Here is a 26,531-nt window from a genome sequence, read left to right as displayed (position 1 = left end):
CCAATCAAAAAAAGACAAATCACTCTTCAGGCAAATCAGGAGTCTTGACTTAAGCTTACCTGTACTTGGATCTTTGCCAATTTTTTAAAATCACCTTTCAAGAAATACCCCAAAAGTCTACAGAAATGTCTCTGAGCTTTAGACACAGTATCTGACAGCAGACAGTAATGTTATTTCATCACAAAATTAACTCTGAACATTTTGGTGGGGAAAAACTAGAAAGTTTAGCTCATTGAAAGTAGTATTCAAATTCAAAGCTTGTGGGTGGAGTTGGGGTGTGAAGGTGCATAAATAGGCAGTAGGAACAGCAGCATTCACACTGGAACCAGGAACACCTTCACATCCTGGCAGGAGCCTGGCAGAGCAAACAAGGTAAGGCACTGCTCTGTCCCTGCCTCAGCAGCACCCAGGGGAGCTGTGAGCCCCAGCCAGCTGGGATGGGGAACCTGAGCAGCCTAAAGGAAAGGCTGCAGCAAAGCAGGCACAGTCCAGAACAGCTTGTTGGGAAGGGAAATCTCTAGGGAAAGACTGGGCAGGTTTAAAAAAAAAAAAAAAAAAAACAGGAGAAGAGGGGTTCTTTTGGAAAGCTTTTAAAAAGTGCACATAGTCTTCCAGAGGCAAAGTTTTTAGGAGCAAGTTTGATGTTCCTCTGTCTTTGCTTTCTGCATGCTGCCTCCACAACAGCCTAGTGTGCCTGATCTTCAGTTTCCTGGTTGTCCCTTACTTTTTTATTTTATTATTTTTCTTTTTAAAGGAGCATTGCTTCCGCCATACAATTCTCTAGCCAAAACAATTCTTGAGGCAACCCTGACAATTCTTGAGGCAACCCTGACAATCCAGAGTTTAACTGAACTTCATGCAATTTTCCTCTCTGCCAAGGAGGCTTTTCTTGGGGCAGAAATGCAGTCTGCTGCAAAAGTTGTATTTCATACCCATGAAAAAGGGACTCTTTGGATGTTTGAGCTCTATTGGATATCCCAGTAGCAAAGAGCACTGTATCGCTCATGGAAATGCAACTAATGTCTCCTCCTGCAGTTCCTACCTGGAAAAACACTTCTGTTAGTTTTCATTGTCTGAACTTTACAAACAATCAGCCTGTTGGGGTGGGGTTGGTATGTAGGCTTGGTTTTCCTTTTTTCTTTTTCTTTTTGTTTTTTTTTTTTTGTTAATGAATCTTTTCAATGTTCTCTACTTCTTTTAGAAAATCTTAAACTTTCTTTTTGAGCCCATTATATTGGTTCTAGTTTCTAGGAGGAAATGTAATGAGAAAACAGAGGGTCATGTTACTGAAATGATTTTCCCCTTCAGCTGAAAGGCTGAAATGAGGAGCTTTCCTTTAGACCTGTCTCATCTCCAGGTCTCAGCCTGGCTCAGGAAAAGCTCTCTGCTTTGTGCTGCTTCCACCCCCAAGCTCCATTTCAGCTTTCACTGGGCAGCACATCAACTCCTCCCAACTCCTTTTGTTATACGTTCTGCTGGGTTTAAGGATTAGGTGATATTTTTAAGGAGGAAAAAACAGGATTGGAAGCATCAAAAACACCATTAACCTATGTCTATGCTAATGTTCATTGTAAAGCCTAGCTTAAACATTCCGACTTCTCATTTGAGTGACTCTCACAGCAAAATGGGGGAAGAGCTGAGACAAATTAACTTTTCAGCAGCTGAAATTAACTTTCAGCTGGGTTACTCTAGCACTGGGAGATCCAGGTAGAGCTGTGAACTTATTAGAACTTTTGGAATTGCTGTAACTCTGTTATTTTACTGAGCATATTCAATATATGTAACAAGAAGAGAGAGAAATTAGCACAGACACAACGCACATCCTAAAAGGGCCATGGCCCAACCCTTCTGGGCATTTGCTGAGCAAACCTCACCCCATGCCCTGAGGCTCCTGCCTGGAGCTGCTCCTTCCAGCCCAGCCTCACCCCGTTTGTTCATATTTGTGACCTGAGTCTTCAGCAGCTGTAGCCACCCTGCCTGTCCCCACCTGCGGCACCAGGGTGACCAGAGCTTCTCTCTCCTGTTCCAGGGGCAGCCATGGAGAGGAGTTACGTGTCTGTGCTCTTGCTGCTCATCGTCATCTCCTGTGCTCTGGCAAAGGATGTGGGCAAGAAGGATTCAAAGGACACTACCACTAAGCCAAAACTGCCCCAGACACTCTCCAGAGGTAAAAAACACAACTGAACAAAAACCTCCACCAAATTTTTAAACAAGTGCAATCTTGTGAACATTTCGTCTACTGTGCTGTTCTAAAAAATTTTCTTGCAACTCGTTCTGCAAAACCTTTTCTAGTATTTCCTAGCTCCCTCTCCTCCTTCACTCCTGATGTGAAGCCCTCTGGCAGGGGTTTGTTCCGAGGGCTTCACATCAGGAGGTGCAGCACCCGCACCCGGGGTCCCCAGCCCCTCGTGAGGCGCTGTCTGAGGGTGTGTCTGTGTGTCTGTCCCTCCTGCAGGCTGGGGAGACCAGCTCATCTGGACACAGACCTACGAGGAGGCGCTTTTCCGCTCCAAGCACAGGTACTCACCCTGCCGCGCCCACCCCGAGCCCCCCGTGCCTCCCCGCTCCTAACGAGGGCTCTTCTTTTCCAGCCAGAAACCCCTGATGATCATCCACCACTTGGAAGACTGCCCACACAGCCAAGGTAATCTTTTCGCACTCAGGAGGGGGAGAAAAAAAAGAAAAAAGTTGTTTTAATTTTCTGAAAAAACTCTGCTTGACAAAAAATAATCAGCCTCCATTCTGCTTAAACCATAGTGAAGTACTATCTTGCATAAGCATGGAAAGAGTTTTTGAAGTTACTGTACCCCAAAGGTGTTTTCCAATGTGTAGAAATAAAATAAAAATGGTAATTCAGTATTGCATGATACCAAATGGATATGGAAATGAGCACAGGTCAGTAGGGTTTGACCCCTGACAAATCTGAATTTGGTTCACAGCACAATCAGCCAAAATCAATAGCAAGACCAGTAGCAAGAAATAACAATTTGTCAGAAAGACCATATTCCAACCATATCATCAGTGATTGAGACTGAATCCAGCTGGGTACTAAATCAATCCAGGCTGAAACTGAGCTCTTCCAGGGTTCCTGGTACCTGGGACTGCTCTTTTCCCAGTGTCTTTGAATTTATCTGAGGGCCTTCCATTCCTGCAAATCAATCCACATGGCAAGATCTTTGCAACCATCCATAGCTCCAGTAACTGCACAAGGGTCTTTGTACAAGGATTTGCATCCTTCCAAAGATTTGACTCTGAAGCCCTACATGCTATATTATCAAGTACCTTAAGATCTGTAGCCAGAAATCACAGTAGTACAACAGGAGGTTTGAAGAGTCAAATGCTCAAATTCAAACCTAAGCCGAGAATTTGAGAGCCAGCTGTACTCTCCAAAGGAAGATGGGACATTTTGCACTATTGTAATTATTCTTTAAGGCAGAATAAGAATTAATGGATCATGTTCCAATGGAATGAACTGAAAATGTCTGTTTGCTGCAGTTGTAAAGTGGAAATTCTCATTTGTTTCATCAGTTTGTTTGAATTTCTTTTTTGAGGACAATATATTTCAAGGTCATCTTTTTCATTTTCTTTCCCATTGTTTTCTACTTTAGCCCTCAAGAAGGTCTTTGCTGAACACAAAGACATACAGAAACTGGCTGAAAAATTCATTCTCCTCAACCTTGTGGTAAGTTTCCCAATTACACTTAATTAAGTGAAAGCTACAAAGTTCTGATTTTAATCATGGCTTCTCTAACTTGAGTTTAATAGCTAGGGTTGGCTAGGAAAATGGCCACTGCTGTAGCCATAACAGATTTCATAAGTAAGTCTTTTTCATTTGTAGCTACCATAAACTCAGAATGTGGGGGAATGTGAAGTTTAATAATAACATAAACTCTTACCACTTTGCAATCCCAGCTGTTAAAAAACTGCCTCCCAGACAGTGAATCTTAGACTGCAAAATGTATTATTTGAGCTGTATTTCATAGTACAAAGTGTGGTGAAGGAAAAAAATATTCATGTAACGTGCCCTCCTTGACTAGGAACCTTCTCTGTTTTCTTTAAGTATGAAACCACAGACAAGAACCTTGCCCCTGATGGCCAGTACGTCCCTCGGGTTTTGTTCATAGGTGAGTACCTCAAGCACCAAAACTGACCTCAGAACAGAGCCCCTGCTGCACCATGCATCTCAAATCCTCAGGCTGATTAACAGGAATGTATTTCATGACAAATACAAAGGTTGAATTTGGTTTTGTGGATCAAATATTGACTCAATATCACCCATCTTCACAAGTCCAGCATTCCTCCCTCAATGGCTGATGCCACATTCACTAGAATGGGTAGCTCATCCTGTTCCTAATAAACCTGCAAACACAACACTTAAAACTGAAATGTCAGTGACCCTTTTTAGAACAATCTCTTAGTCAGCAGAAGCAGACATGTCTCACAGAAACATTCAGGAAGCAAGCAGGGGTGCAGAAAGCTTTATTTCCTTTTATTTCCTTCTGCTTGAAGGTTAACCTCTACAAATTCTCTCACCCTTTTTCCCCCAGATCCTTCCCTGACTGTGAGAGCAGATATTACAGGAAGATACTCAAACCGTCTCTATGCATATGAGCCCTCTGACATTTCGCTGTGTAAGTAGAGTGTTCTGACACATTCTGGAAATATTCTGAAAGTGGCATTTTTCATGTGTCAAGGAATAACACCAGGCATTACAGATTCTTGCAGTCAGTACTTGCTGAAAGACATTTAACCAGGATTAAAATTAAACAGGATGCTAGACTTAAACTCAGTGAGGTGAAGAAAATGATGGCAGAGCCCTGGAGCTTTACGCATCCATCTGTTTTAAAAGCAAGGATACGTCAGTAGGAACTTGCATAATTCAGCAGTGCTCACTGCGAGCAACGGTGAGAACCCACACACCAGTCCCAACAGGCCAGGTCAGGCACCCTTCTGGGAGCAGGGAAAGATGTTTGCTACAGCCATCCCTCACTGCTGCACAGCTCCAGCCTCTGCCCGTGTGTTGGCATTAATGAATGTTCTCACCAGTAAAAATTAAACCCATGATGTTCACAAATTGCCTGGAAGAGTTAAGTGCATCTGAATCCCTACAGCAATAGGCATGTGATTAAAATCTTTAATAATAATGACATTTTCTCTGCAGCATTTTTGGTTGCTGGCAGAGGAAGTTGCAGCAAAAATAACATGCATGAATATTTTATTTCTAGTGTATTCAAATATGCAGAAAGCGCTGAAGCTCCTGAAGACTGAACTGTAAGGGGAAGAAGAAAGCCCTTAAATATTATGAAGTCTTATCTTCCATGTCTTCTCCACACCTTGATACTGGTGAAGAGACTATTTAGAGTGATATTTAGTGATGTGTAGTGATGGTTTCTATACATAAACACTACAGTTTTACATTAGTACTTTTGTACTGGGAAGCGTTTTTAAAAGCTGAAGGCTTTTATTTTAAGGCGTACAGAAGAATACTGTATGATTCAAATGTAAAAATGATTTTTTTAAAAATAAATTCATTTCAAGTGTTTACATACAAAACATTGCTGTGTTTTCATTTTTTTCCTCTTATCATTTTTTTCCTCTTATCTTCATCTATCATTATTAGAAATAGTAAAATCACCATTTTGCTTTAGACCACAGCTTGCATTTCACATTCAAGGAATTTTGGAAGAAAAAGGCTGCTGTGGATCAATCCCAGCCAGCAGCCCAGCCCCACACAGCCACTTGCCCTCTCACTCCACTGCAGTGGGATGATTCTCCAAGGAGAATCAGAAGATTAAAAGTGAGAAAACTCATGGCTTCAGATAAAGACAGTTTAATAGGTAAAACAGAAGCTGTGTGCACAAGCAGAGCAAAACACAGGATTAATTCACTGCTTCACACAGGCAGGCAGGCATTCAGCCACCTCCAGGAGAGCAGAGCCCCACCAAATGTAATGGTGACTTGGGAAGACAAACACCCTCACTCCAAATGTGCCCCCCTTCCTGCTTCTTCCCCCAGTTTGTATGGTGAGCGTGGTGCATCTCCTTATTCAGCTGGAATCAGCTGTCTCAGCTCTGCCCCACTTCTCCTGCAGCCCAGGTCTACTTGCTTGGCAGGGCAGTGTGAGGGAGCAGCAAAGACCTCGACTCTGTATCAGCAACCACAGAAAACAACCTGTGTTATCAGCACTGTTGTGGCTGCAAATCCAAAGCTGCAAATCCAAATTCACAACACAAGCTGCTGTGAAGAGAATCAACTTTACTCAGCCAAACCCAGCAGAGGAAAGCAGCTTTTTATCTCCAGTTCCAGAAGCTAGCTAAGCTCTCTATTACTCAGCCTACTTTGTCTCAAATTATTTTCTAGTAGCACCAGCCTATGTGGAACTTTCAATATCAGCCCTCTCTTTACAACTATGATAGCAAGAAGTAAAAATGTTTCACAGGAAAGTACTTGAGACTAGAGAATGGCATTGTTTGCATACAGAGCTTGTTTTTCTTTTGAACTGGCTGTATTCTGAAGTGATTTAAGATATGACTGCTTCCCTTAAAATGTTCCTGCTTACATCAGATTTCAGTAAAGTCTTGAGATGATTAAGAAAGGGATGCCACACTGACTATTGACTGGTTTCATGATCGCTTATTATAAGCCCAAAAGGGACAAGAGCAGTCAGAACTAAAATGAACGCTGCAGATGAACACCATGAGAGTATACATTTCATAAAGACTTACACAAAAAGACTTTCCAGCCCCAAATATCTGCTATCTCTGAACTCAGGAGCAGGATCAGTGAGAAACACTTTGGCCAGGACCATGCCTTCATTATTTTCTCAACTCTTTGGCAATAACACCATTCTTACCACTTCTATTACCATTACTGCCACAACTACAAGAGGAAAACACTTGGGAGGGCAGGACAGGTGAGAGAAGCAAGGCTTCCAGCTCGAGGGAATCTCTCAGCAAAATCAGAAGGGAGGTACTTGCTAATAGGTCTTTGGCAAGCTGTGCGAACCCGGCCTACCAGAAAACCTCAAGGAGGCACCTGGAAAGGGTCCCAGACATGGAATTCAGCATTCCTTCAGCACTTCAGTAAGATGCTACTTTCTATTGCAGCATCCAGAAGACAGAGAAAAAAGAGATGCAGTGGGGGGCAGAAATAGTCTCTAGAATCACTTATCAGTCAGAAAAAATGTGGTCATATCACATAGCAGAGGAACAACACCGAGGGAGGCCAGAGCAGCTGGTTATCAGAATCATCTTCACCTACTTAACCCAAAGTACTCTTGCTAGAGCTATGTGACATAAAACAAGGGCTGCCTGTGCCATCATGTTTTACAAAACTGTTTTTATAACACTATGGAAGCAGCATCATTTTTTTAAGCAGAGGTGCTGATACTATGCATAACATTCAGTAAATGGATATGAGGCATACAGAGACCCTACAAGGGTCTACTAATGTACATGCCTAGATGCAAACACAAATTAGTCCAGCCTGCAAGTATCAATGAATGTTTTTGAAACTGAAATTCTTTATTACACTCAAGGCTATGCTTTTTTCATCTACTTTTCACCACAACCAAATCTGCAAGAATCTTAATAAATAAATGGCCAACATAATCCTGCTCTTTTAATCCTTTCCTCTAAATACCTAAAAAAGCCTCTTTCAATTTCTTTGGAATCATTGCTAAAATACATATGATTGTTAGATGTCCCAAAATACACAGGATGTGGGTTTTAAGAATTCCACTAGCATGCAGACAATCTTCTAATTAATTAGGTCTAAAATAATAATGCAAGTTAAGAACACTAACTCATTCCTATTCACTTGTCAGCTATAATTTAACGTATATTTTTACAGGTATCACTTCAAGTTACACAACCTTCCCTTTTGTAATAGTTACTTTCATGTGAAAGGTGTGCAGTAGTATCAGGATGTTAATCATTACCTGGATTCACTTTCTCACAAATGGTGAAGAATTAGATTTCTTTATAGCCAATTGTTTTTATATGATAAAAATCCGTGTGCATTTTGAAAGAAGATATCTTCCTACATTTTTCCAGAATAACCAACTTGAAGAAAGCATTTCAGTAAACTAAAGCCAAAAGACATCTAATGAAAGCAGTAAGAATGCTCCAAGTTAAATCACTCCATTACTTTGACAGTGCTGCTGTAAATAGCTTCTAGAAAATCTGGTTAAAATGAAGTCCAAATCTCAAGCAGTCAGATGAAAATTAAAATGCATCTCTAAAAAGCAGCAACAAAAAAATCTTTGAGTGGTGGAAACGTTTTTCAAGAAGAGAAAGCAATGAAGTTCCATGACAAAACCCACGAAGAATAGGTATAAATAACTTTTTTAAGTGCTCTAGTTTGGCATGTCAGAATAGTACGGCATTTCTTGGATACTCAAACGAGTCAGACTTCCTCTGAGAGGCAACACTCTTCACCTTCCAAAAACAAAGTCAGACTCATTGTGTTTTACTCTCCCCTTTCAGAATCAGGTTTGGAAAGCAAAATCGCACCTCTGATTGGGAATTTCAAGGTTTGTGTGGCTGGATGGGTTTGTTCTACCAAAATGCCAAAGAGACAATGTATTTTTAATACAACAGAAAAACTTTTAATCATTCCATATATCTACTGATCTATCTTCTGACTACTAAAACAAATTCACATTATGAGAACATGAGAGTTTTGGAAGTGGTAATATTTTCAGTATTTTTGCATTGGTGCACATTTACACTCCAGTATAATCTACCATATTTATGAAACCAGATCCACCCAAAACTAAGCACTACAAAAACAATTAGGAAAAAAGTCAACATTGAAGCAGCAAGGTGGTATTATTTTAAGCTTCATTAACCCTCTCCATATGACAACTCCTTGGATTTATTACTGTAATGCACAAAACACAGAGCCTGTGTAGACCAGGAAAATTAACTGCTCCTAAAGGCAGCCATGAGATCATCACTGTCCTCTTGGCACGTTTTGGGAATGGCTGGAGAGAAACTGAGGGCAACAGCACAGCAACCTGGAGTAGAAAAGCACTGTGTACATTTCATTAGACTTCAGCGCTCCCAGAGCAGCTCCAGGAGAAGGTGCTGACCACAGATGCTGAAAATTCAGCCACATCTGAAGTGGAGCAGTTCTATAGCAAGTTCTTGACATCCCTCTGCTTTCAGTTTCTGCTCTCCCCCTTCAAAACCTCAAGATAATTCCTCTTTCAGAAGCACTCAGCTCATGAAAGTTTGAAAGTGCTTTGATGGGCATGTGTTTCAACTTTTTGCCTCCTCTGCAGGAGTAAGCAGGGATTTCTCCAGTAAAGGGCGACTGACTGTATGAGAATCTACTTCTGTCTGCCTCCAGATTTCCTCTCCACCTTGCTCAGGTGCTGTATTCTTTGGCAGAGGGCCTTAATACTCTTCCCCTTTCCCTCCTGTACATTTGTCTTTCAGGCTACAGCAACTGCCTCCCCTGACAGCAGCAGCAACTGAGTGAGGAATGAATGAAGAAAAGGTGCAGTGCAGATCTGCAATTCAGTGTGGTTAGAAACAAATGGGACATTATGCACCTAGGGTGTTTAGATGTCTGCTGTTTCAGCTGATGCACCACATCTTTCACAGGCAGCAAGAGGGACCACGCTTCCCTTCAGCTCAGACAACACTTTCTACATGAGTAACATACCATTCTAACTTGAATTCTTTGTTTTCAGAAAAGAAACTACTAGAAAGCATTTTTGGTTTTGTTGCCATTTTTCTTTCTTGTTTTTTTTTTTACATGTCATTCAATCTCTCATGAAATCAAGACTGTTATCTGGATGACACAGAACTATAGAACACTGCTGAGTTATTACAACAATGACTTAACACCGTCTAAAAAAAATAGCTGTACAACAACTTTCCAGACATCAAGTTTCTTATATCAGAGATGACAGACATTGATTGTGCAAATACCAAACCTCATTCATTGTCAAGGGAAAAAAGTTTCAAGTTAATCAGCTGCAGATTACATTCTCCTGCTTTTCTTCAGTCATTGTTCTCATAATGACAATATTCATTAACATTGTTTTTATTCTCAACAAAATTTTAAAGCTACCAGAAAACCAAAACAATCAGGAAAGGGGAGGGGTGAAGACTACAGTAGTCATTAACATACACTTTTGTGCACTATAGAAAATAACATCTCTAGCTATAATTTTTACCTTAACAGGAATGTGGGAGACAAAAAAGTTTACTAGAGTACATCCTAAAACCTAAGTAAATCATACCCAACCATCCACCGTAAATTTTTATCATTTTAATGAGAATTCACGTGAATTTCTGTAATCAATGAATACAGCAGAAAATACCTCTAGGGTTTTTTTTACAGCAGATAACACAGTAGTGCTATAAAACTCATTGTACAGAGTTTACCATAACAATTAACAAAGTCTTAATCAGCAGTTCAACTCTGCCCAGCTACTGAATGCACCCATCTACTTTAAGATAGAGATTCTTAGAAGAAAAATAGTAGAAATTAAATATGAAAACTACACATTTCTTACAGGACTTGTGTTTTATTTTGAGTACATGTAGAATACCTATTATGGAGAAATACCAAACTGTGGAGAATCAGTATTTTTAAGTAGATGGTGCAGAGAGAAGATTTAGTCCTTTATAAACTCATCAAATAAATGCACTAGGGTTTGCACGGGGATCCTTTTGGTTCCTGTATCTGTAAGTCAGCCAAACTCCCAGAATCTGAAAATAAAAAACAAAGATATTATTAAGCAGAGAGTTTCTGTCTCATCTTCTAGTTTTACAAAATTTATTTTAAACATAAAATCATGGCAAAGAATTTTCAGTGTAGGATACAAGTTTAGGATATTTTACTGTTGCTAAAATTGTACAACCACACTCCATCTTTCTTAATTAGAAAAAAGAATGCATCCTCTCTCTCTAGGAAAAATCATACCCTAGCAACAGAGAGAAAAACAAAACAAACCCCACAAAACTATGAACAACAAAAGCCAAATTCATATTCACAATGCAATAAAAAATTTCCCATTGTTTTTATAACAAATGTTAAATTATTCTTCCCCCTTCCCAAATCATAAATACTCATAAAGCTGCTTTTAATATAATGATAAAAAAACCCTCTGAACTGTTTCATTTTACCATTACCACCTAACTATACAGCTATTCTTGTGCATTTTCAAATCCTGTCATTCCCCCCAGCACCTTCACATTTTTAGCTGAGATGGCTGAGATCAGTGTGATACTGTTTAAGTTGCTGTATCTCTCTTCTTGTTGTCTTATTCACAAACCTTCTCAAAAGTGCACTAAGCAGCAGGAAGAGCATTTTCACATGCTCTTCTCTGGGATTAGAAAAGGCCTACTCTGAGGATTTTTATGCTCCAATCAATAAAGCAAATTATGCATCATCATGGTACTACAGCAAAGAGCCAAAAGACCTTCTTAATTTTAACCTACTGTTTAAAATACAGTTCACTCTTGTGCAACTCTATCTTTGCTCTACAGGTGGCACCAAAAAAAAATCCTCAAAGACCTAATGTGTGCTAGAGTGGGGAACAGATGGGAAAAAAAGGGAACAAGGTAAAGCAACAGCACTCTTTTAATACTGATGGAGAATGGTAGACTTGAACAGCTAAGTTTCTGAAAAGCTTGAACTTTACAGCACCACATTTTAATGCTGAGGTTAGTTGTCTAAATAACAAAGCTGCAAGAAAAGCCTTCCTTCTGACAGACACAGGTCTGTCATCAAGGCCTAGCTTTGAAAAATTGGGCCTAATTAATTATCTAATTCCTGAGACTGCACTGAGGTTCCCTGTAATAAACCCCCTAAAAATGTGTTTCACAAAGCAAAGCATTAAAAGTGGGGGAAAAGCACTCAATTTTCCAACCACTCACTCACCTCTGTGAAGCTGAAGAAGAGTCCTATTCCACCAACAAATCTCAGCACCATTCCAGCATATTCTTCCATTATTGGTGCACATGGTCTACAGTGGAGATTTCTAAGACAATCCTGTAACAGATACAGAGAATTGCTTTCCATTTGCTGATGACACTTTGTTGTTTGAAAGCATCTAGTTTGTTCTAGAAGAGACTGCTACCCATGGACAAAATTACAGCAGTTTTAAAAGACTTCAAGAGCTCAAGTGTATAAATAAATGACAGTACAAACTTCACAGGGTGCCCTGAAACTGTCTTTCCAGTAAGTTAAGAGCTTAGTGTCACTGTAACAACTATGTTACACACCTGTTAAAATGCTGCTTGCTGTAACTATGGAAACATTTTTGAACAAACACAGTGTGAATAAGTTATGGTTTTCCCCACTTGAAGAACTTACAGCAGCGCAGGTTTCATTGGGATAAAAAACTCTGAATCCACAACAATTCAGATTTCTCTCGATATCTGTTCTTGCGCTGTTGGTGTTACTCCATCCCACCTCTAGAAGTTCACTCTAGAAGCCATAAGCAAATACATATTACATTCATTTTTTAACTGTGTTACATTGCAAGCCCATATACAAAATCTAGTTGATAATGTCCTAACTAAAGCCTTCAGATCTTGATGGTTAACAGGAGAATATAAATATATTAAAAACAACTGGAGTGTCCAAAGAGGCTGTGTAGCTAAAGAAAGAACATCACCTAACACCAGCACATTCATGGGTATAATTCCTTTCCTTCCTTTGTTTTTGCTAAACCCAACAAGATCACTAGTAAAGGGAAATATGACTAATCTAGCTGGGACTGCCCAGGCTATACACAAAAAGCACCCTCACATGCAGAAACCTATTGTTTAGTCACTGTGCCCTTACCCACCTCTTATGCACCAAGAACTGGTCTCCATACCACATGGAAGACTCTTTTACTTTCACATGTAGCTGCCTAATGTAGTTTTGACTTTTCCAGTTACACACTAACAATTCAACCCTGATTACTGTATATTTCAGATAAGATTTCATCAGTTTATCTGAAATTGCTGAGCACAAGATATAATCAAGATATCATGCTGCTACACCTGTGACAATAAACCTAGAAAGGAAGCTTAAAAACAAATTAAATTTAAAAAAAAAAGTAATTTTAGGACCCAAATGTATTCTTTTCTATCTACCAGAGCCAAATATTGACCTAGGTCGACTCTTTAATAAATAGGACAATGCTGATTTTTTTTAAAATATGCTCTCCTCATTTTATGGAGCACTACATACAAATACATGTGCCTGTGTACATATATATTTATAGTGTTATGCTATGGATTAACTGAGAAGGCAGGAAACTTTTCTTACCTGCTGTTCCTCATTTAGTGCCAAACAGGCACAGGAGACAGAAAACTGGACAATAAAGACTAGCAGAAGAATAATCATGTACTGGAAACAATCAATAGTTAAGGATACACTCGCAAATTAATTTTGCTTTTATAACATATGCACCTAATGGTATTCCTTATTTCACCAGGTAACAGTAAGTCCTCTAAAACAAAAGAACTGTGGAAGCAAATTCTGACTCCATGTGGAAAAGATGACCTAAACAATGTTCCCAAAACCCAACCATCATGTATTATCTCTTTTGGCTACTACTATACATTGGTGGTATTTCCTTGTAAGGTATTTCTTGCCTAGCAAGAAAACATGAGCAGAGAGGTCAATAAAAGGAGCTTGAGAGCAAGATCTCCAGCCATCTGCTCCAGCTTTAGGGACTCATGTAATTTCATCATACTTCACTTAAATAAAGCAGTAGAGAAGATATTTTGGGGGGTATTGCATATTCAGGTTGCCTTTTTTTTAATGACAAAGTCCTGTAATTAATTACCAAAAAAAACTTTAGTGTAGATTAAAAATAAAAAAAGATAAGAGTTGCTCTTGGAACACAGCCTCACACACTTTTGGACTACTGCATCTGAAGATGGCATAGAACAAAAAGAATAAACTTTGATACAAAAGATCATGTTTTGAAAATCGGGGAGTACTTTCAAAATGTGGCTGTTGTGTTCAGAGGCAAATACTTCACACAATTGAGCTGTTTGTAAAGTGGAGGTCAGTTCTTATTCACAGACCACAAAAGTTAAACATTAATAGTTCACCTACTTTAGCCCCATGTAGTACACAGTAAGAGGCACCTGTGACAAAGTGAGATACCATAAAAAGCTCTCAAAGAATTTAAAGAGCCTTATTTATAAAAAGAGATTTGAATACTTCTATCTTCAGAGCACAAACAATGGAAGGGAAAAAGGGAAACTGAAATAAAGTTAAATGGGAAGGAAGTCTAATTTAGACTGCGCTTGACCAAAGCAAGATCGCGAATTTCTGTTCTGTTTCTGAAGCCCTCCCCCAGCAGTCTCAGCTGACACAGAACTCTGTTTACACAGCTCCAACCACGCTGCCATCAAACACTGCAGCGCATCAGAAGGATACAAAGAATAGCAATACTTGATGATGTTTCACTGCACCGATCAATCCAACTAAGGCAATAAAGAAGAGGAAGACTCCTACTGCGATTACCACTCCAACAACTCTGAAACTAGAGATGAGGCCAAAGCCAATTCCCCATGCTGCAATTCCAATCAGCAGCAGGCTCACCAGCTGGAGGGAAGAGAAAACACAAAGTTAGACTGCATATTAAAACAGGCTCCCACACACAGGTAATTTTTTGCATTTAAGTTGTTTTTAAAAAGGTACAATTTTTCTTGCTAGTGGGAAGAGAGGAAACACAACCCCAAACAAACCAATCCTCCATGTAATTGTATAAGTAATTTCAGTTCCAGATGTTTTAAGGCATACATATTCTTCCACACTGTCAATGTGGAACTGTTACAACTCAAATCACCTGTAAATGAAACCATGTTGTACTATCAGTGACTGACTAGAGGCACTAAACTGTAGATCACAACATAACTGACAAATAAGCTAAAAATTATCAGCTTTAATTCAGAGTGGAGTAAGAACCAAAATTTCAGATCTTTTGTGAAGCTGTGGCAGTATATTTAAAGAAAACAGAATATACAGCTATAGAGCTCTGAATGTGTAAAAAAGGGCACTTTGCCAAAACTTACTCTAATCAGCTGTATTAATTCATTAAAGAAGTTTCTACATACTTGATAATGTAATGCAATAGTTAACATGGTCACAAAAAACACATTTCAGATCTGAATTGCAAGGACTTTATACAGTACTAAAACAATAAAGGTATCCTGTCTCCTCGGCATATTTTTTCAAGAAAATAGCTCTACCAATAAGTGAATCCTATTTTAATACCCAAAACACTTATGCTGTTTCCTTCCTTTTAAACATGGTATTCAGGGAAGGCAGGCAGGAATCTGTCCCAGTTACTTCACAGAGATTTATTGTTTATATGGGCAGGAAGCTCCAGCCTTTCCTGTTTCCACACCAAAAAACACAACCCCAAGAAAAAAGAAATTCCAACATGAAAAGCTGCAGAGAAATCTGTAATGAAGTCCAGCAGGAGGGAAGCAGCTGACAAAGCCAATCCAGATGTGCAAGGCACAAGATGCCCAAGACTCTCTGGCTTGAAACAGACCTATGTGTAACATTGCTCATTACATTCTCTGTTAAATGACACCAATTCCACATGCAAGTGTTACCTTTCCAAAACTCTGATCTCACCAAAAAATACTCAGCTTTATAGCTATTTTAAAATAATCCAAACCAACAATATAAAAGAGTAGGCACTTAGTCTAGTTCAACTACTTGGCTTCGCTTAACAACAGGTATAGAGCAAGCACTTACACTTGCTCACCATTTCCATTCAAACAGGGCACATTCTCATGAAGCACATTTTACTGCTTACCCAATGGCAGGAAGAATTTAAAAAAAAAAAAAAAGGTAATTTGATAATTTCCAACTTATCACTTTAGTATACTTACCCTACATCTGGGAATTCTTGTTGGTATTAATGCCAAATACATCTGTATATTTTTTTCCATTTCAGTACATTTTAGAGAACTACCTAAGTAATGCAGCTTTTGAAACATGGAAATCTAAGATAACATCAAGAAAGCTACTAAAACAACTAGAGATGCTCATCAAGATCTAAACACAGCAGGTGGAATTTTTTTTGTGTTCACACAGGAATAGATCTCAAAAAACTTTTTACCAAAAGCCAGTAATCCATACAAAAAATTCAAGAGCCTGCAAGAACAAAAGCAGGGTATTTGTCATACCTACACTTCTCTCTTAACACATAAAGATAAAAAAAAACAATATAAAATTCAAAGGAATTGTTCAGTACCAGCAGAGTTTAGCATGATTTCACATTTGTCTTTGTTTCTCTTAAACAAAAAGCCTAAATTACCACATTTATTTAAAACCAAAATAACAAGCCAAGGTGTCATGAATCAAAATTACAGAGAGGACTGAAGAAAAAACTAAAATAAAACACCTTGGCTCTTACACATACAAATTTTCTGAATCCATGCTGCACAAGGCTATAAATTTCCTGATACCAGTACATTAAAAATTAGCCTGGCTAATCAAACAGTTTATTGCAAGATGTACCTTTTCTGATCTATGCCCACTTACTTTTTTCACTGTCTCATTCCACTGGAAAGATTGATTCTTCCATGTAAGTACCAGAGGCAGGTAACTAAAGAAACCCCACAGCCCAATTTCCAATCAAAAAGTGCTGTCTGACATCCCATGCTCTGCATCAGCTCCTAAATACTGAACTCACACTTCCACTACATAGGTCTTTAAAAAACAAATCTCACAAGCAATGACAAAGCTCATTTCACAAAGAAGAGCAGATGAAACTTTGTTCCTAATAGTTTTCACTGATACTTTTCTGTCTGAGGGCAAATCTTCCACCAATCTGCCTCCCGGATACCAAAATACATGTTTGCTCAGCTCTTTGCTCAGTTCATAACAGGTCCAAAAGCATTAGATGAAATTAGTTCATTCTTAAAATACTGAAATCAAAACAAGAGACAAAATCTGTGCCTCTAAGATCTCCTGGATAAACACAGTCTGTGAAGTGCAGGGTACCAGTTGCTTCTTGATGCCATTACTGATCTCATCTTACATTACTCTGATGATGCATGCATAAAATTATCTGCATGACACCAGAACTGTCCTGACACCCTGGCACAAAAAGCTTTTCTGGTAGAAACAGCCACATTTTGAATCTAGAAAAGGTCTGGTTTTCGATAAAGTGAGGAAAAGAAGTCTCTCTGGATTTTAAACCCATTATTGAGCTCAAGTTTTAGAGCTATCAATCTCATTTTTAACTGTTACCTCCATAATACCAAGGCTCTATTTTCCTTGACAAAGTTAGGAATTGTCCAATTCCTTAAAACACCTGGAAATTCAGTGTGATCACAGATCCATGCTACTGGGCTCTGGCTGACAAGCTATAAGAAAATGCTGTATCCAGTCAGGCAGATCAATGATTTTGATCCACATCAAAATCTGATGTGGATCAAAATCATTACTGGCCACTCCTTTCTTGCCACTTGAAATTGTGGAAAATTGACTGTTTCAAAACTGAAATGGAGACTACAGATTTACTAAACAGTCCAGAAATTGATTTAATATTAAGTTTCTGTCTCCTCCACATGTTTACCGAAAGATATTGTGGTTGTTCCTTTATATTCAGGTTTGGCACAGACCATCTAAATGAGAGGAATAACTTTCTCTATGTAGTTTTATAGTGCCATAATGTAAACAACTACAGTAAAAGCATACTACTACAAAAAGGAAAAATAGCTGCTTTGAAAAGAGATTTTTAAAGTCTGTAAAACAATACAACACTCACAGTGCTACATACTGTTTAGCCACTAGAAATAACCACTCAACAGTGCTTATTCCAGTGTTTTGAGATGAAAGGATTTAAATGCAACATATCTAAAATTGAAGCTGCTATCGCTTTATAGTATGATGTACTTGAAACAAAATCAGTGACCCTAACCACTTCAAATGAGTAACACATACATTCTAAACCAACAAGCTTTACCTACATACAAAAAGGCCAAGTATTTCTGTTCAATGAAGGAGGAAGGACTCTCTGGAGCTTCTGAATGTCACATTTTATTTAACTGAGATCACATTTCACAGCAGCAGAAGCCTCCAAAAGTAAACAGTACCATCCTTGGAAGACTAAATTATCTGTGAAACGTCATTTTACCTATATGAATTTACTTAGACAAAGCAAGCTTTGGTTAGTAACACTATCTGCTTGATGTATTTACCAGAAATATCTGAAATCACAGACCAGTTTTTAGTGATTAGGGCTAATCCAATTGCCTACAGGAAGGCTGGAGAAATGACTTGTTAGGACTGAACAGTCACAGGCCAGAGTGCTGAACTTGAAGAGCAGCAATTGATGGCCCAGCATGCTGCTAGCAGCAGGTAAGCACCACCACAAAGGCTGGAGCCAATATCACACAGTATCTTCATCAACAACCTGAATATAACACAAAATTAATTTTCAGAGAACATGGGGATGATACTAAACAAGGAGGAGTGGTTGACTCTCCAAAAAGAGATTTAACTCAGATATACCCTGAAAAACGTGAGGAATAAGCCAACCTCAGGAACCTTGCAAAGCAAAAAATTGTGCTCCTGGGTGCTCCAGTGTTGCCTGGGATCAGACCAGTTGAACAACAGCCTTAATGAGACAGATCTAGAGATCAGATTGTTTGTTAGGTTGAACACAAGCCAGGAGTCAGCTCTCACTGCAAACAGGGAAACCAAGAAGAGTGCAATCAAAGGAAACACAATGCTGGTGAGACTGAAGCTCAAATACTGTGTTCTATTTCAAGTCCCCCAGGCAGAAAAGGAATTTGATAACCTGGCAGGAGTCAGTAAAATAGCATGGAGCCTTGCTAATGAGAGGTGTGAGAAGAGGGGATGGAGCTGGCTTTCTTTAGTATGACAGAGGCTGCCTGGGCTAATCACATACTAACTAAAGCTGAAGGCACATCACATAAACGTGGAAGCAAACTCTTGTGGGTATCGTAAGTAACAGCTTGGGAGGTTCAGTGGACATGAGAAAACACACCTGCAAGGTGGTCTGGGGATGATCTCAGGGGTCTCTGAGACTCCACAGACTAAGCCACAGACAGCAAGCTACTGCTACTCATAATCCTGATCAGGATCATGGACTGGTGAGCCCCAAAAATGCCTTCCAACCAACACTGTCACACACCACAGCCAGCACTTTGACCATGCCACTCTCTCCAAACCAAAAAGCCAAAGTTTTAACAGATAGATAAGAGGTGGATTTAGCACTGACCAAGGACTATCTTCTCTACCAGTTCAAACCCTAGCTACCTTACTTAAAGGCACACGCACAAATATAGGCTTAGCACAATTCAATATCTAAACTAGTAATTCTGAAATTTAAGTAAATGCTTTACCAGAACAAACCTTTAGGTAGCACAAATTCTAGGTGAAGATCAGTGGTTTTCCCTATGAGATTAGAGTATTTCTACTTTGGTGTAAAACAAATGGAAAAAAAATTCAAGCATATTGTCAGTAGACAAAACATTATTCCAATGTCAGTATCTGCATAGGGAAAACTTTAGGGAGGATTGAAGTTCAAGATCAGTGGAAGAGATCAGACCCCAGTTTAGGCAACTTCCCTTTATTTAATACACATACATACACACATTTCAACTTCAGAGCTGTTCCAAATATAACAGTTTCCCTAACAAATCTCCGAATTTGCTCTCTTCTTTAAATCCAAGTTCTCCCGTGCACACAGCTGCTCATTTCCCTCCTTCCTGTACTGGAAAAAACATATTTCTTTCCACAAATGCCCCTCCTGTACTTATGTGGAATTTTATAGTCTGTGTTACAAAAAAGAAACAAAGATACTGACAAACTATTTCTCTATACAATGCCATGAGAAACAATTCAAATGCTAAAACCACTTCCTCCTTCCTACAACAGCAAGCCATCAGCAAATCTGCTGTCTTGACTAACTGGCAACTTTTTGGTATTTCAACTAGCTTGGACTGCTGGCTAGGAAGGAAGTCATATGCAGAAGCTGGTATTCCCCCTGCTTCCTTACCACCTCAGTGCTAACAGGAGATGGTAAAAACCACATTTCAGAATTTAAATTTTACAAACTACTGACTCACCCTTCCTAGGTAAAGAGATTATATATCATTTATTCTCATATCAGCAAGGGAAATATTTACAGAATAGCTGTCAAAGTGAATATGGAACAGGAACTAAAACCAGAGAGATTACACAAATGATGAAATACATCCTCCCTAACCTCTCTCCCCACATACAAGTTCATATTCTACTACTTTAAAGGGTGCTTTAAAATTTAAATGTCAAATGACATATATACTTAAGCTAGAGGCTTTTACTACTCTCCCCTTCTACTTGGGTAACCATTTCTGCACAGCCACAGAGAATCTAGAAGACAATTCTGATTCCTGGCACTTAATTTAAAAACACCATGTTAAAACAACAGGCAGTGCATAGTGGTGTAACCATAACCTTTAGCAAGTTAAAATGAAGATAAATTGGTTTCTCTCATAGCTGTAAGCTACTCCACCTGTAAGCAACTTTATTTCCTTACAGTACTACTTCAGCTTTTCCGAGAGCAAAGGAAAGCTCTGGGTATCTCCAAAGGACTTCTAACAGATAGCAAAATCCTCCAACTTTATGAGACTTACTTAAATGAAGAGTGATCAGCAGTCTGATTACTGAACAGCCTTGAGACACATAGTGTGGAACAAGCAATTTATGTGAAAGGCAGCATTCCTGGCTCCTATCACAAAAGCCTGTTCTTTAAGTTTCAGGCCTTGTAAAGAGTTATTCACTTTATTGGTCATGTAACAAAACTATTTACACACTAAAATGTCAGTTAGATTTAACCCCTGCTTAATACCCTCCGGTCTTTGGAAATGGAAGCTTTCTGCTGTGCAGCAGGAACAATTATGTTCTAAAATGTTTACTTTTACCTGTGTGTTTGTTCATTGTTTAAGAGGTTACAAAATGTTTTCATAAAGCCTGGTGAGCCCACCATCATATCTCCTTCAACACAAAACCAGGAGTACAAAACCCCACAGCTAATGATATAAGCTACAAGGCTTCTGCAGGACACTCAAAGGGGTTCACAATAATTGTGCTGGTTTTAAAGAGCCCTCCTGCACCACCAGGATGGCTGAAAAGGCCAGCAGTACCAAAACACACCGTGTTCCATATACCCTCCTCCTCTGTGCCCTGTCATTCTCCTCTTTCCCTAAGGACAGGCTGCCTTCTTAGCTCCTCATGCCACTGCACACACTGCAAAGGACAATGGAAAACCAAAACTCTCTCCTGGCTGTCTATGGACCAAGCACACGCCTAGATTCTGACCCACCACCACAGACCTCTGTCACTTTGGCTATAAACTGACACACAGCATAGCCCAGGGCCTTTCCAAGCCCTGGAAAAACATCTTTAAATATCTGTACTATTGCTGTGTTCTTGCGTGTTCTCAAGCGTGAGCATAGAAACCTTTCCAAAATGCCAGTGAAAACAAAGAGGCCACAAGACTGACATGACCAACATTAGCTTCCTTGACCAATACCTGGCAACTTCTGCACCACTTTTACTTACATGTCAAGACTAGACAGCCCAGCTTATACTGCCATCTTCAAAATGCTCTTGAGAACAACAGAAATGCCTCCAAGGCAACCTGTCCCATTTGCTGAGCATCCAGGCGTGACAGTGAGGGAGACCAGCACAGAACAGGCTGCTGCTGGGGCAAACTCTGGATGCTGCACACCTAAATGCTGACCAGAGCCCATCAGACAGGGCAAGCAGTGGGTATTTTATCTTATTTATCTTACAGCTGAAAACAAACTTAGGAAAATCAAAATGGAGCTGCACTCAGAGACTGCAGGTTCACTAATAAATGTGAAAGAAATTGCCATCTGAGGCAAGAACTGTGCTTCTCTAACTCCTGTCTGCTTGTAGCTGGCTCTGTGTAGCCACTACACCAGTCAGGAAATATCAGAGAACACAAAGACACATTCCCTTTCCTGAGGAAAATCCAGATGTTCACCCTGCCTTGGACACTAAGTTTCCCTATGCAGCAAAAAGATGAAGCAGACAGATTTGCATGGAAGATGATCCCGATTTCTCTGCATCGGGAACTCTGAAAGCAAGACAAACATTATTATAAAATACCTTAGTAATTAAAAACCCTCTTAAAATCTTCAAGGCCATGTTGGATGAGGCTTTGAACAACCTGGTCTAGTGGTAGGTGTCCCTGTCCATGGCAGATGGGTTGGACTATCAAGATTTTGAAGGTCCCTTCCAACCCAAATCATTCTATGATACCAAACACACACTGTCCAAATCTGAGAATGTCTATATTTATCTTTGCTATTTCCATAATACAGGGAAACCAAGTTTGATAAAGAGGGCAGAAAGCCCAAATGCAACTTCAATAATTAAAGCACCCAGAGAACAAGAGACAGTGATAGGAAAAACAAAACAAACAAGCCCAAAAACTCTTCAAAACACAATGCTTTGAAAATGGATGCAAAAACCACTTAACAGGCAATTAAAAAAGAGGTTCAGAGAATGACATAATACAAAAAGTGAATTATTTTGATATGGTACTTTCTAGTGTTACAAGTAAATGTGGATGCTTTTATTGAATAAGCTTTGTGCTACTAAAAATACACACTTCTAATGGAAAAGGTACTGTATGGTTTAATTGAAATCAAATGGCTAAGTGTAAGAAAACATAAAGCCTGCTCATCAAAATGTGAGATGCTTGCATACTGCCAACAAACATTTCATGTTTCCTGCTGCAGCAATAACTAAGTAGCTGCTTGGGTGACAAAACCAGCACACAACACCCAAATGAACTCTAAGTACTGCTTTTTTATTTGAATATTTGATCTTGTGGCTCACCTACCACTTCAGCCTTTCACCACTAGTTAGGAACTTCCCTTTCCTCTCCAAAAATAAGATACGAACAAAGATATTCACTGTTTGCACTTCAACACAAACATTGAAGACTTCCTTGGAAGCTTAAGTTTTAAGCTACAAACATATCCCTGAATTAGGATTAATTCTGTGAACAGGCACTTTAAAGTTTGTATAGACCTGCCATTTGATGGGAAATGTAAATATGACTGACTGAATAAAAACTAAATAGGCCAGATACGCAAAATTAGTATTTTAAAGGTTCTTGTATTCAGTTCTTCCATGTAGGTCTTTATTCTGACAATATACATCATCATGTACTCAGATACAATAAAGAGTCTCAATTATTTTTTCCTACACGTCCTCTACCCATAAGGAACCATACTGAGGTCAGCAAGACTAAGCATAGATGCCAGAATTACTCATCTAAAATAGACTGAAAAATAGAATCAGGGCCTAAGGACCCTAACTTAGTCAGGAAAAGAACCAAAAGTCATTGGCAAAGTAACATCTGAAAGGAGATCAAGTGAGCAGTTTGGTTGGTGGAATTCTGGTCTCTTGCCTTAAACCAGTAATTGATTTATTACTGCCAGGACATATATTTTTCTTGGCGTACTACTACTACCAAAAAAAAAAAAAAAGTACTAAAAAAATTAAAAATAAGTTAAACTCCAATATAATATTTTACCTAGAGTGTTTTAATGCAAGGCAGAATGTAAATTGAAACCTCCAATATACAGTTTTCAAGGTTAATTCATGACATACAGACACATCAATGCTGGCTACAAAAACATCCAAGAAGTGTCACCTATCCCTTCTTACCACCACTACTCCCTTCTCACCATTTATTAGTGAATCAATACTACTTCAAAGAGACAATCATTATGTTATTGCTCTAGCTGTCTTCTCTATTTTTTTCCAGCTGGGAAAAAATAAGTCCATCATTCAAAGGGTTGCTGCTTCAACCCTTTATTTTAGGTTTCTGTCTAACCAAGGAACAGAGAAGCCCACACACTTTACAACTCTACCAGGCCAAGTGAGCACATTAAGTGTTATTTCCCCAACTAGGAATTGAAAAGCATCAAGTCTTGTAACTTGTTTTATTAATAAACAATACTAGCAATAGCAATTGGACATTCTTGTAACTATGATTTAAAGAAGTCATTCCTTCCCTTCAGCAAAAACAGATGTTTTGTATAAGTCAAGTGACAGAAGACAAAGTGACACCCACAAAGTAAAGTCCACTCAAGCATTCATCACAGAGATTAAAGTGGTAAATACACTGTACAGGTACCACAGACAGAACTACAGAAGTCCAAAAGTTCAACCCACCCTTGCTATGGCCAGATATGCCCAAAAGACCTATCAGACTCATTACAGCTGGTTAATATATGGCTATATGACTGTAGAATTAATGATGCAGTCATCAGGAAAAAACACCTGCCGTCCTCATGACATTACAGTATTACTTGTGCATCCCTCTGAGAATGATCCAGATTTCTCTCACTCCTCTGTCACACAAGGAATAATAGCAGTAATAACAAAAGAAGTGTTGCATTAGCTGAAAAGCAAAATTGGGATGGGATAATGCACCCATAAACCACCTTCTGGCACACGAAAATCTCATGAAAAGTTGACCACAATGATCTTCTGGGGACCCTTTCAACCTCAGCCATTTTATGATTCTAACTTAGCTCAATTGTGACACTCTACATCCATTAAACTTACCTTCAACTACAGATATCAAACATCTATCTGCTCCCCTCTGTTCTAAGTGTAGCCCAACAACAGGAGGCACCACAGGGATCCAAGCTAACCTTTCCAGTGGGTAGGCTGGGCTGCCTTAGCGTGCTCCAGACTTTTTCGGGGACGTATTTCACTCCTAAAGCTCCTCCAAGGATGGAGGCCAAGTAATTATGCAGCCTCTTCCTATATAAAGGTTTCTCTTCTGCTCTTTTCTGAGGAAAGGGGAGTTGGGTCACCTTGCACACCCAAGAACATCAACCAGCTCTGGATGCAGCACATTCATTTGCGCTTCATCAGGTCCAGTTACTGGCAGGTACTGTTTGTTCTGATGAACAGTGGTGACCTGCTTGTTCTCTAGTCTTGTTCTCAGCCCAGATCAGGCATTGCTTTTGGAAGAGCACAGATACACTGTCCAAAAGCACTGGGTGACCCCAATTTCAGTCTGCTCAAAGTCACTCCCAAGCACAGTTGTTAAACTTGAAACATTAGAGGACAGTCTACCTCTCCAGATGTTCTGTGAGAGGAAGCCATTACCCTTACTCCCGTTTCGTGTTAGTTCTGAGCCCTTTAAAAATAGATATCGAGGGAAAAAAATTCCTGTAGCTACACCACAATTGGAGATTTTTTCTTCTCTGTTTAAAACAGGCCCTCCAACACTCTGGAACAGAACCGGGCACCTGCCTGCACCTCCCCAGCAAAGTCATTTATTTCACTTTAACATCCCACTTCTCCCCCTCCTCACGTATCTTCCCCGCACCGCAGGCAGCCCGACTTGGTGACTCCCTGGTTTATCCCAGGAACACCGGGGTGCCGGGGCCTCATCACTGACCCGACTGCACTCCTTTGAGCGCTGATGCTTGGCTGAGCAACAATAGAACAAACCCTCCCTGCTTCACGCCTGGATTGGTGCAGCGCCCTTTGCAGCCGGACAAAAAGGGCAGCACCGGCGGGCCGGGCCCCGGGGCCGCTCCCCGCAGGAGACGAGCCAGCCGCCGCCGCCGCCCCGGGCAGGCAGCGCTCCCGGGCCTCGCTGGATTTTGATCCCGAGCAGCCACGTCCGCGCGGCGACAAAGCCCGGCCTAACCGCTGCTGTCACCTCCTCATCCCTCCCACCCTCCCCATCCTCCCGAGCCGGAAGCCGCGACCGCCCAGCGGCCGCAGCGCGGACCCCCCCGGCCCCTGCGGCCACATCCCGCCGGCAGAAGCGCAGCGAGCCCCGCCGCGCCACCTCCCCTCCCTATCCCAGCCCAGCCGAGCTGGCGGCGGGAGCAGCGGGACGAGGCAGAGCCCGCGGCGGCGGGCGGGCCCCGAGCGCAGCGCGGCGGGCACGCACCGTGTAGAGCAGGTTGAGGGCGCACAGGCAGTTCTTGGAGCAGGCGAAGCCCCCGCACGCCATCGCTCCGCCGCCACCGCCGCCCCGCGCGGCCGCCGCTCCGCCAGGAGGCCGCGGCCCCGCCCCCGGCCGCGCGCGGGTGCGGCCGCAGCAGGTGAGCGGCGCCCGCTGATTGGCCGCCGCGGGGCGCAAAGGTAAATGTATGCAAATGAGGCCTGTGACGTCGGCGCCGTCACCCGCTATCCGGCGGCTCGCGCCGCACGGGCGGGGCCCGTTGCTCCGTCCCTGGGCCCCGTTCCCGTGACGACACCAGCCCCGGTCCCCTGTCCCCGCTGCTGTGAGGATACCAGCCCCGGTCCCCTGCTCTCGTAGCCCGTGATGTGACTACACGCGTCCCGCTCCCCTATCCCTGTTCCCCCTTGTTGTGACGACACCAGCCCCGGTCCCGGTTGCTCTGACGACAGCAGCCCCGGTCCCCGTTCCCGTTTCCCGCTGCTGTGACGGCAGGGGCTCGGGCCTGGCCCCCGCCCGCCGGAGCCGCCGCAGCTCCGTCCTGTTCCCC

At 40.8% G+C, this 26,531-nt stretch overlaps 2 protein-coding genes across 2 annotated transcripts; one reads left to right on the top strand and one right to left on the bottom strand.

Annotated features, from left to right (window-relative positions):
* The first annotated feature begins 322 nt into the window (after positions 1–322).
* Positions 323–5,553, top strand: AGR2 (anterior gradient 2, protein disulphide isomerase family member). The gene is made up of 8 exons (XM_058038388.1): positions 323–372; positions 2,030–2,167; positions 2,456–2,519; positions 2,592–2,644; positions 3,609–3,682; positions 4,061–4,124; positions 4,548–4,631; positions 5,226–5,553. The coding sequence occupies exons 2-8, from the start codon at positions 2,038–2,040 to the stop codon at positions 5,273–5,275; spliced, it is 519 nt and encodes a 172-aa protein (XP_057894371.1). The 5' UTR covers positions 323–372; positions 2,030–2,037; the 3' UTR covers positions 5,276–5,553.
* A 4,168-nt stretch (positions 5,554–9,721) lies between these two features.
* Positions 9,722–26,078, bottom strand: TSPAN13 (tetraspanin 13). The gene is made up of 6 exons (XM_058036339.1): positions 25,970–26,078; positions 14,407–14,574; positions 13,282–13,362; positions 12,337–12,450; positions 11,902–12,012; positions 9,722–10,727 (listed from the first exon to the last, which is right to left on the bottom strand). Exons 1-6 carry the CDS (start codon positions 26,030–26,032, stop codon positions 10,653–10,655), a joined length of 612 nt encoding a protein of 203 aa, XP_057892322.1. The 5' UTR covers positions 26,033–26,078; the 3' UTR covers positions 9,722–10,652.
* Positions 26,079–26,531: the final 453 nt, after the last annotated feature.

Source organism: Melospiza georgiana, chromosome 1 (assembly GCF_028018845.1).
Source record: "Melospiza georgiana isolate bMelGeo1 chromosome 1, bMelGeo1.pri, whole genome shotgun sequence".
Taxonomy (NCBI): domain Eukaryota; kingdom Metazoa; phylum Chordata; class Aves; order Passeriformes; family Passerellidae; genus Melospiza; species Melospiza georgiana.
The sequence above is the reverse complement of the archived record's forward strand: the minus strand, read 5'-3'. Positions and strand labels throughout refer to the sequence as shown.

What these genes read in the sequence shown, in the direction of transcription:
- TSPAN13 (XM_058036339.1), bottom strand. Translation starts at nt 26,032, where the DNA reads ATGGCGTGCGGGGGCTTCGCCTGCTCCAAGAACTGCCTGTGCGCCCTC. An exon ending in CCCTCAACCTGCTCTACACG is followed by an intron (nt 14,575 to 25,969) that starts GTGCGTGCCCGC and finishes TCTTCCCTCCAG; the next exon opens with CTGGTGAGCCTGCTGCTGAT. An exon ending in TCTTCTTCAGCTTCACAGAG is followed by an intron (nt 10,728 to 11,901) that starts GTGAGTGAGTGG and finishes TTTTATTTTCAG; the next exon opens with ATTCTGGGAGTTTGGCTGAC.
- AGR2 (XM_058038388.1), top strand. Translation starts at nt 2,038, where the DNA reads ATGGAGAGGAGTTACGTGTCTGTGCTCTTGCTGCTCATCGTCATCTCC. An exon ending in TCATTCTCCTCAACCTTGTG is followed by an intron (nt 3,683 to 4,060) that starts GTAAGTTTCCCA and finishes GTTTTCTTTAAG; the next exon opens with TATGAAACCACAGACAAGAA. An exon ending in GCCCTCTGACATTTCGCTGT is followed by an intron (nt 4,632 to 5,225) that starts GTAAGTAGAGTG and finishes TTTTATTTCTAG; the next exon opens with TGTATTCAAATATGCAGAAA.